This window comes from Etheostoma cragini, chromosome 1, assembly GCF_013103735.1.
Source record: "Etheostoma cragini isolate CJK2018 chromosome 1, CSU_Ecrag_1.0, whole genome shotgun sequence".
Taxonomy (NCBI): domain Eukaryota; kingdom Metazoa; phylum Chordata; class Actinopteri; order Perciformes; family Percidae; genus Etheostoma; species Etheostoma cragini.
This window is the reverse complement of record NC_048407.1, coordinates 30,683,673-30,694,849: the sequence shown is the minus strand read 5'-3', so window position 1 is coordinate 30,694,849 and position 11,177 is coordinate 30,683,673. Positions and strand designations below refer to the sequence as shown.

At 41.5% G+C, this 11,177-nt stretch overlaps 1 protein-coding gene across 17 annotated transcripts in view; it reads left to right on the top strand.

Moving 5' to 3' along the window:
* Positions 1-11,177, top strand: part of nav2a (neuron navigator 2a) — a 220,982-nt gene that overhangs the window by 164,306 nt on the left and 45,499 nt on the right. For all 17 annotated transcript variants that reach the window (XM_034885021.1, XM_034891410.1, XM_034880284.1 and 14 more), the window contains 4 exons: positions 1,179-1,288; positions 1,372-1,480; positions 2,932-3,363; positions 8,415-8,537. In XM_034885021.1, the coding sequence (XP_034740912.1) occupies positions 1,179-1,288; positions 1,372-1,480; positions 2,932-3,363; positions 8,415-8,537 (774 nt within the window). The remainder of the gene's footprint in view (positions 1-1,178; positions 1,289-1,371; positions 1,481-2,931; positions 3,364-8,414; positions 8,538-11,177) is intronic.

Sequence of the window (11,177 nt, the reverse complement as noted above, 5' to 3'; positions counted from 1 at the left end):
TTCTGAAGGCAAAAGGGGGTCCAACCCGTTACTAGCATGGGGTACCTAATAAAGTGGCCGGTGAGTGTATATATATGGAGACAGACAGACAGGCAGGCAGACAGTCTGCATGTGTGTCTGCATGTGTGTGTTTGATATATCTGGGCAAATATGTGTGGATGTTGTGTGCGTCTGACCTCTGTCCTGGTCCCAGTGTGATAAGGAAGGAGGTCCCTCTCGTTCTCCACGAGTCCTTTTTAACAGCCGCTCATTAACCTCATTAACCCCTGACACTTCCTGCGCTGCTGCCCTTTCTCCCTCTGTACACCCTGACCTGTGGCTAACCAAGCCAACTCTCCAAAACACCCCCATCCTCACTACTCTGTATACCTGTCAGGTACCGTTACCAGCAGGATTATATTGCTCCACCTATCAGAAAGAGTATGTTTGACAGCGAGTTGAAGGAATAAGACACATCAAATCAATGTTGACGTTGCTTTTTCCCTCCCCTGCCAAGGAATGGTACGCTAAAAACAAAGTACCATGCCAGAAAATGTGGACGTGGATTAAAATAATGTGACGTTGATTTGGCGTTATGCAGTTATAATTAATAGATATTAATTTCATTATACATGTATGAAAAGTATACAACTGTGCAATGGACTCAGAAGTAAATCGTTGTCTGGAAGAGAGTGAAAGAAAATTTTAATAAAGTATTAAAAAAAATAATAATCATAACCTGAAGTTTACACCAATATTAGGTCACTTAACCAGAAGTTAAATGAAAAGTTTACATGCTATCACAGTGGCAGCCAGAGGCTTTTGACTCGCTCACTCTTAGAGAGCGTGTACAGTAGTTGCTAAGGACAAAGTCTGGGATCAGGCAAAGACCAAAGGCTGTATTCACCCGAGGCAGTTCAAACGTTGTCGTCTCAAAAAGCACCAGCCAGTGCAGCGGGTGAACTGTATTGATTTCTCCTTCAAAGACAACCTGGCATTTGGGGCTTAGCAGGCGTTCATTTTGGACTCCGGTCACAAGACTTGAAACACAGCAGATTTCATTCTTAATCAGGTTTATCCCTCTTTCGTGACAATTTGCTGAATATTCCCACTAAATGCACACTAATTCAGATGATGAATTCAATGATACCCTCCACCCCCCACCCCCTTTGATCCCCTCGACCTATTTGTTTTCCCAGATCCCAAACAGACGGCGAGCAACCAGCGAACACTGAGAGCGGCTCAGGAGGAAGAGGTGGAGACTGTTCTTTCACCAAGACCAGCCAGATCTCCATCGAGGACCTTTCAGGTGGGTGAAAGGGTCCGTCTCTGTTTGGCTTATTGTGCTTCTGGTAAATATTTCTGAGCTTTTGTTTTTTGTCTCATTCTCAGCTGAAGACCCAGAGACTAGGCGGTTGCGTACCGTCAAGAACATAGCAGACCTGCGGCAAAACTTGGAGGAGACCATGTCCAGCTTGCGAGGAACTCAGGTCACACACAGGTAAAAATCCAGTACAATCATGTTGATTCAGTGCTGTAACCCCACCAAGCCCACATACTCTGGTTTAAAGATTGCTTGAGGTAAATAGTAATTTTACAAACTTGTTGAACTATTTTACTAATTTTTTAGGCACTTTCATAAATATTTAAGTAACTTATTGTAATTACTTTTATTCTATCGGAAGAACTGTACGGTGGATAACAAAAAAGGAGGTATAATTACGCTTAATATTTTGCATAATATTTTTATAACACTGCTTATTGCATGTTTTTTTCAGTTGGGAAAACAAAGCTTTACTATACAAAGACTAAGAAAACACTAAGTTTAAATAGAGAAGTATTGGTAATATATCATTCAGTCAGTATTTCTCTAGGTGATTTTTCTAAAGCATTTTCTTTTCACCCTGTCAATTCAGCACTGCTCAGAGATTATATAAGTTTATAAAATGTGTTCCAGTCGAAAACAAAAACTCCACTGTTTGGGGATCATCAAAGTGTAGCGCCTTACAATGGCCGCCACGGCTGAGTGGTAAACAGGCCAAATCAGGAGAACTGTTGGGGATTTGAGTCAGTGATTGAAGCTGCCTCATGGTCAGCAGACTGTGTCTGTCTAGGTTTACAGGTATTACTTCCTTTTTTCTTCTTGTTCCCGTCTCATCCTTCTTTTGAGGGATCTTTTGCTTTGATCGCAGGGCGTGTCTTTCATGTGGTCTTTGATTCAGGTTTAGCTCTAATCACGTTCCCTCCCACAGAATTTTGACCTCTGCTCTGGCCTCGCGGCTCAGTGCTGACCCGTCTCGATTTAGTTTGGGCTAGGAGAAGATTGTTCAGTTGGTTTACCTGTACTATATGTCAAGATTCTTTCAACCAATTTCTGTAGAATTTGTTGGACATTTGATCTGTCCAACTTTTTTTTCTTTTCTTTTTTTTAAAGAAGAAACCTTCATACATCATTTTTGGCCAATTTTGACAGCCCTGTGCGTATCGCGGCAGTCGTTTGTTTTCCTTACTATCACCTAACTCTTATCTTGCAATAATACACTTAAGCTGAATAGCCAAACAGATGGATTCCTCTTACTGACGTATCCAACTCCGTTTCAATATGTTAAAAAAAAAGGGTGTGTCAAGGCCTTTAACCAAGAAACAACTGGTATGGGTGTCCAAATGTGTGATCTCTCATTGGAGATAACTTCTTTTATTTTTTATCTGTACTGTTGCAATAAAACGGGTAGAGATTTATTTCAGAGTTATTAAGACGTCGATGACTGTTTGCTCAGAACTGCATTCAGAGTAGTTCAGTTAATTCTCATATTAGCAGTATGATAGCTTTTCTACTACTGCAAAGGAAGAGGCTTTGAACACAACCTCATCAGATTTAACGGAACTTCTCTTTTGTTTGCACGTGGATCACAGATTGCACATTTATTCTCTCCTCTCTCTCATTCTGATCAGCACCTTGGAAACCACCTTTGACGGCAGCGTCACCACAGACGTCAGCAGTGGTGGAGGTGGAGGTGGAGGTGGTGGCAGCAGCAACAACAGTGGAGGGAGTCGAAGCATCCTCAGCCTCACTTCGTCCCGTCCCTCCCTGTCCTCATGGCGACTGGGCCAGTCCAGCCCTCGTCTGCAGGCGGGCGACGCACCCTCCATGGGGAACAGCTACGGTGGCCGGGCGGCCGGTGGCCAGGGGGGGCGCTACCTTTACCCTGGGCACCTCCGGCGGCAGCTGGCTGGCAGGGGAGGAGCCCTCTGCAGCGTGGACCTCGGAGACAGGGCCGGGGAGGACATTGACCTGGACAGCATTGCCGTGGACGTCACTGGTTACATGAGCGATGGAGACGTGCTGACCAAGAATGCTGCGCGCACTGATGATGTCACAAGCGGGTAAGTGGATTACACTGATGGAGACTTTTTAATCCTGCAGATTCAAACAGGTTTTGCTACTTTTTCTATTTGTTTTTTTATCATTATAGATGGAATTCCCTTTTGTTTTTTAAATATTGATTTGAATTTTTTCAAAGTTTTGACAATTGAAGATGTCACTCTGGGCTTTTTTCACTGTTTAGTGATTTTCTTATCAATATAAAGGATCACCTAATTTATTGCTAATACAAATAATCAATAGTTGCAGAAATTCTGGTAGGTTGCCATCTACCAATGAATGCACTTTTTGGGGGGGTCAAGTGAGAGAGGCAATGGCTGATAATCATAATTCTGTTTAAAATTTAAAACGTAAGATGGTTCTTATGTAATTTGATAAGCCGGTTAATGTAGTATCTGATTCTGTTTTCAAAAATCTGCAGGGTGACATATAGTATTTGTATAATAAACGTATGTAGTCTGTTTGGGATTTTGGCTAGGAAAAAAAAGATTATGGGTTGATCGAGTTACTTTGAAATTCTGTAGCACACAAGCCAAAAATTGTATTTCCAGTATAATTCTCCACACCTCTACTACCATAACACTGTTTACTAATTCATGGGTAAAAAAAGTAATATAAGTGTTATTGTAGTGTTGTGGTTGACCATGTGGCCCAATATGCGGAGTTGTCTGAATACAAGCTTGCCACAAGAGGGCAGTAGTGTTTGCTTCCTCACTATTCCTGCCTGTGACCCGAGTCCCAGATAAAATCCCACAGTTTAGCCTCAGTAGTATTTAAGTAACAGCTCAGATCCCACAAGTATCCCACCTCACTGTCTGCAGACGCAGTAATGTTGATATGCTGATAACCTGTTTATTTGCTCTCTCAAAACCACTATCCATGTTGTAACAAGCCTTCTGCATACCTTGGTTGCCACACTATGCAATACAAACCTCTGCTGTCATATCAGATGAAGTTGTTAAAGGTGCCAACTGTGAAAGCGAGAGAGACCAGGATCTGATAACAGAGCTGCTGCAGGGATTAGTTTGAGTTGAGATGAATGCATATATAGAAAAGAGCCTGAAAGCTTAGGGAAACAAGATGATGAAAAAGGCAACATCTTTAAACACCTGGAGTGGGAATTACTTCCTCTGGCCCAGCCCTGAGGCAGCTGTACAAATTAAGGGAGCTAAGTGCTCTTGAAGTACTTGATATGTCTGAATCTATGGCAGAGCTGACAAAGGCCAAGCCACAGCAACACCTGGACAGGTGAGTGATGTGAACAGGTGAGCACAGCCATTTGCTCACTCTGAAAACTTGATATTCAGGCTGTGTCGGACCTGGGAGGAAAGCAAATGCAAATTAAAAATAATTTACTGATTTCCTTAACATCTGATATTGTATGGGTAGATTCCTGATCAATTTTTCGAGTTCGTCTGAACAGGTCTGGGATTTTTGCCCAGAGAAGAGCTGGCATTTAGATTGCAGCAGTAGACTGCAGTTGACGGTTTACCTACACTCACATGTCACTTAAAGAGTCGCACAAAAATCACAAAGCAAGTTTCTATCACCTCCATAGTTCTGGTTTGATTTCTTGTTTTGGATTTCTTGGTTTTGAATTCTTCTTTTCTTTCAAAGCTATTAGCAGTGCACCGCATTCAATTATTTTCATCTTGGGGTGGAAATAGAAATTTTAAAAGACAGATATCTCAGCATATGATATTTAGTTTTTACCGACCCTTTAACTCCCAGAACAATATAGAACCATAAGTTAGTGACCTTGTAAAACTAATTTTTGACATCATATCTTTGGGTTTTGGACTAATGTTGGGAAAAACAAGCAATGTCAAGATGTCATCTTTAGCTCTGGACAGTTGTGTTAATTTCTCATTATTTTTTGACATTCTACAAACAAAATGCTTAATCATTCAAGCGATGAATTGTTATTAAAAGCAATCAGTTGCAGCTCTAGACAATTAAAAGCAGTCTAACGGTAGTAATCTCTGAGTGCTACATCACTGACAGCATGACTGATGACACCACATTAGGTATCCGCATCGGTTTTCTCCAACCCCCCACCACTGTTTTTTTCTTTTTGCCCCCCCCTCGCCACCTCCTCGGCTCGGGGGTATTGTTGCTCCTCTGCCCTCCCCCTTCCCTCCCATCCCTCCTCCACCTTTTTGCAAACAGACCCAACCTCCCGCCAGGAGCAAAAAGCATGTGGAGCTGAGGGGAGAAAGGCGGCATACCAACACTGAGCTCCCACAGAGCACCACACACTCTCACACACGCTCAGGCTGCACATGGACACATAATCTATACGTGGAGAGTTCACTGATACTGCTCACTCACTTCTGATATCACCATGATCAAACGTGCTCTTACCTGGTGAAATTATTTACACAACAGCAGATCTCGCACACAGGTTCAAACCTGATAACAGACAGTAGGCAGGCGGTTGAAAACGGACACCCTTGATCAGGAGATTTTTATCAAAAGGGGATCAACCCTCACCTGGACGTGTTTATTTTTTTTTTGGACTAACTGTGTTACCATGTTTGAGGCAGAAAGGTACGTCAGAGTGTTTCAAACTATATAGACAAAACACCACAAGCTCTAGACGCGATTGTTATTGCAATAGCGTGACAGTTTTTGAATTTCCTCCTGTCAGTACCACAGTGCGTGCATTCTTTTAGTAAGTCAAATATTTCTGCAGGTTAATTTACTCAAGAGCTTTTGCTTCTGTTAGTTGCACGCCTGGCTGTGTAAACTCTACCTGGCTCCTCCAGTTCAGCCCATAAACTCTCTTGTTTGGACATGATTCTCCTGCTGCAGAAGGTTACAGGTTAACAGGCATTTGAAAATCTGAAACTGGACAGGGAGTCTCAGTTACTCATTAGTGTGAAGAATGTGTGTGTGTGTGTGTGTGTGTGTGTGTGTGTGTGTGTGAGAGACTGACTGACTGACCATCTTCAAGGTGACTTTGCTTTGGGACAATGGGTGCTTCCCATAAGTGGCAGCTGTCCCACCATTGTTCACTTGTCTACATTGTCTCTCTAATTGTGAAAATCTGCTTTACAACAAGCCTTATGTATGTGCAAGAAATTATGTTGTCATTGCTCCATCTCTTTGAATCATTATGTGAATCTTAAAAAAAACATGGGTATTGATTTGTCCGATATTTAGTGGTCCATGGAAAATTTGATTTAGCTTTAGTGGTAGTCTGGATTCATGATTTCTTATCTTAAAAGCAATTTTAAATGCCTTAAAAACAAATAAAAATAGAGCATAAGACATAAAAACACAAATAAATGATAGAAATAATTTTGGTAATAACTTGAACACCTAAGATTCATAAAAGCAGCTGAGAATATTATACGTTTTTAATCTGTTTTTAAAGGTATTCAAAATCAAGCTTGTCCTTTTTCTACTGCATGTTTGTTCCAGCTCTTTGGTGCATGGTAACAAAATGCTGAATCTACTTGTTTAGATTGGACTCTGGGTAATGGTTAGCAGACGGCTACCAGATGACCTGAGAGAGTGGGCACAATCCTTACACTGCATTCATGTTCTGTTGAGAAAGTACATCTGGTACTTTCAAGTTTGCCGCTAAAACTGTCTGCAAATGATGTTGGGTACAACAAATCAGTCCCAGTGTGCTTTATATCTGTTTTATATCACTCCAGTGAATCTTCCAATGCTGCAGCTCTGCAGAACATATTAGGCTCTTTTAGCACAGTGTTTGGTTTTCCTGCCTGCGGACCCGACTCTCATCAACTTTTTTTCCAGCAGCTGTGTTAAGTAAAAAGAAAAAACAAAACTCAGATAAAACCCACAGACAGGCCCTCTGTACAACTAGCTGGTGAAGAAATTAAACATCTAGCAGCTTGTTTTGTGCACCCAAGTGGCAAAGACAAAACACAATTATTGCAACACTGAAAAAAATTAAGATCATACTTGCGGCTGTAAACATGGTATAGGCTGCAGTTTGTTCAGCATCTGCACAGGTTTACTCTCTGCTTAGAGACTTCTGGTTGCCGTTGCAGTTTCTGTCTCGCAGCTCAGATGCTGATTCAGTTTGACTGCAGGGTACACAAAGGAGCTCTGTCTATAAGAAACACTGTGTAAACTGTATATACAGTACATGTGTGTGTGTGTGTGTGTGTGTGTGTGTGTGTGTGTGTTTGTGTGGGTGTCTTGCTGACATCCACACAGAGATAACACAGAAAGTGTTTCAGTGGTTGAACTTTTGCTGGGTTTATTTTTCTAATCACTCAACTGCCAAAACCGAATCATCACAACCCCACACAGAAAGCATTCCCTGTCTGAACGGTCCAGCCTCAACTTTAAATCAGCAAACATTTCATTAAATTACACCTGGGTTAAATGAGTCAATATTTAGTTCCATTAGGAATCTCCTCCACGAGTAAATGTTTGGGGAATTAGTTGGTGTTGTTTTAGTTTGAATGGGAATGTTTGTTTAAAGTGTTGAGGTTTCGGACTCCAACAACCAATAAATCGAGTCCATTGGAATGTAATTTTCCGTTATGAAGGGAAGCCTGCTCAGCTTGCATTTATACATAGTGTATTTTTAGCTTTTTTTATAATGTTCAGCTACTCACTCAATCATAATATCCCAGCATAGAGTGGATGTGATGAATGGTGATATCCTCGTTGTTGGAATAAAGAACAGACTCATCCTCTGTCTACTGAGCTGCCACTTCTTTTACACACCACTGTTGTTTACCACTGGCCACATGAGAGAAACGTGTCATTAGTCCTATAGTTTGCTGTCTTTTGTGTTTGTTAGGGAGCTCTTTGCCAAGCGCTTGGCCCTGATTAATGAGAACTTTGCTTTGACTGGAAAACTAGATGGATGTGGGCTCCTCCTGATCTATACACAACTAAAGCAGCTCTGAGAAGAAATAAAAGAAGAGTGTTATAACTCTGGCCAAGGTCTTAGACAAAGTGGGGTACTACACAACTTCAAATCATCCTCTCTGAGCCCTTTAATTGTGTGCCTTTGAATTGCTTAATGGTGATGATTTCTGACGTGCTTTGTTGTGTTTTGCAGTTATATGACTGACGGAGGTTTGGGGTTGTACACGCGGCGCCTGAACCGCCTGCCCGATAGCATGGCCGCCGTCAGAGAGACACTCCACCGAAACATGTCGTCAGGACAGGGAGATGCTGACAGGTAAGTCGGAAACCTCTTAAAGGGAAATTTCTCCCGCTTGTTCTCTTACACTTTGAAATGACCCATCTGTGAAGTTCAGTTTGTTTCAGGAGTACATGTTTCAGTTTTCTTCTGGAGTAACCAATTTCCCTCATCTGGCTTTGTCCATTTCTACTCATTCAATTTTGAAAGTAAACCGGTCTACACTCAGATAAAAAACTGTCTTTTGAAGTTCACATTTGCTGTGTTTTTATTCTTTTGAAATGCAGAAGAGTAACAGGCTCACATTAGTCATTTGATGCCTTCCTTTCAGTGCTCAGGTAGTGCGAGCCTGCAAAGATACAGCAAATGTCAATTTCTAAGGACCTTTTTCACTCCTAAGTGACTTATTTTCACCAACTTACCTTCAATGGGAATTGCAGTTTTTGCCATTTTTAGCTCACCAAATTCCAATGTGTTGAACTACGTACTTCCTACTGATTACCTAGATTTCCCTTAATACGTTTATTTGCCTCATATTAAACATGCTGAACTTGGTGTGTTTGTTCAATAGTGGGAGTTTAGACATACAAAATAAATATTGTTATCCAATGACTTTGTAGGCATGTCAGGTGGTTGTAAAGCTTCCTGTCTGTTTTCTGCTCCTGCCGGTGGAGAAAAAATAAAGTTTTTCATTTTTTTGCCCTGGAAGTTTAAATTCTGTTGAGTCCTCCTTTGGTGCCATCTGCCTTGGTTGACATACTTCAGGGGGTTGAAATGGTGTGTTTATGGATGTAAATGGAAGTCATGAAAAGGTTTAAAATCACAGATTTTCACGTAAAATGGAACTTACACACAATATCTTGAGCAGGTTTTGCTCAGACTTGTACGATTACTACAGGATGTGATATAACTGAGCTTTGCACAATGCACCACATCGGTGACACACCGACTGATCCTGAATGTTGGAGATCAGCAGTGAGACACATGTATTTCTGTTGGTTTTCTTGGATGTATTGGCCACAGCATATCAAACAGTTAGAAGATTAAGTATCTGTGTATCAGTGGGACTTTCGTGAGCGCCCCGTGACAGCGTGAGGGATTCTGCGTAATGCTCCCGTCTTTGTCCTGTTCAAAAGATGGAGAGGGATTTGGTTCCTGGCTAATTGACAGGTGGAAATGGATGAAGGCCAAGCAAAGCCCCACCATGTTGCAAGATGGAGATGGATGGTGGGGAAGAAAAGAAAGAGAGAGAAGGGGGGGAGGGGGTATGCTTGATATGGAGATAGACTGGTGGTTGGAAGAATAAATAAATGAGTGTGAGGCTGGGTGACACAAAGGAATTACTGGTCTCCTCAATATATAATCGACATGGAATCTTCTATTGAAAAGAAATGTACTAGTTTCCTGTGCTTTAGGACGAGAAATATTTGACATGTGAAACAAAGGCTTTGAAGTCTTCTTTCGGTTTTAAACTGATTACACACAGACAGACATGCTGGTGGGTTTTGTTGTAGTCTCGAGTGCTTCAAGCTGCCCTTTTCCGTAAATCCTCAGGTGTGGCTAATTTCCTGTCCTCCAGACTTTTGACCTTTGCCCTCTCGCTGCCTTTTACCCTCAGTCCTTCACATTAAGCTCTCCCAGCCCTTAGGTGGGGCTTAACACAAACTGTCCCTGGACTCCTCGCTCCTCTCACCCTATTTCTTCCTTGCTTACCATGCAGGACTTTGTCTTTCCTTTCACATTTCCTTTTCCTCTTGCCTGTTTGATTAGAGACTGCAGCGAGTGGAAGAAACTGGAAAGCCATTAAATGATAAAAGTATAAAAGTTGGGGGATTCCTCTGTTTTTTTCCCCGTTGGATTTTTCTCTTCTTTTTTTTTTTTTTTGCTTTCATGTTTCTGTGTGAGGTTTAATTGACCAACTAGGCAGATGTTATGTTTCTTCACAAACTTCACATTTCTTCTTTCATGATCTTCAGTCAGCTTCATTATTTCTTTCATAAGATTAAAGAGAAGGGCAAGGAAAGAGTTTTAAAATTAAAAGGGGATGAGGTGACTCCCCTCCTCCCCCCACAAAGGAATGTCCGATAAATGTGCTTAGTGCTTTTACTTTGGGATTAATAAGAAGAGGTGGAAGCGGCAGAAAATGCATTAGCATAACAAGCTGAAGCAAGTACAGCTGCGGGGTAAAGAAGGGTGACTGGTTTTCTGTTGTAAAAGATTAGACTAATTTAATACATGAGACTGGGGTTAATGGTGCAGTTTTGGCAGGTGGAGGGGGGAGATCACTTTTCTCTGTGTTTCCAACAGTTTGAGGAGGAGGTTCTGAGGTGCGAGGTGTGTGCGGTCTGTATTTGCTCTCTGGGTGTGTGTGTGACCCATTTATAAACCTGCTATAGTTTAAAGTAGGGGTGGGAGTCACCTGAGGCCTCACAATACTTATGCCACAATACGGTATTATTGTATTATTGCAAATTTTTCCACATTTCAAATGATGTCCCCAAAAGGAAACTTAGTCAACATCTGTTTTATCTAAAAAGACACTTTTCTCTGTTTGTTCATCTCACTACGAAATTTTACTGCTGCTAATGAGATTGCCAAGCAGACAAAAATATAATAATAGATTGATACTTGGCGTCTGTGTACAGATACAGTATTGAAAATATTGCGATACTATGCTGT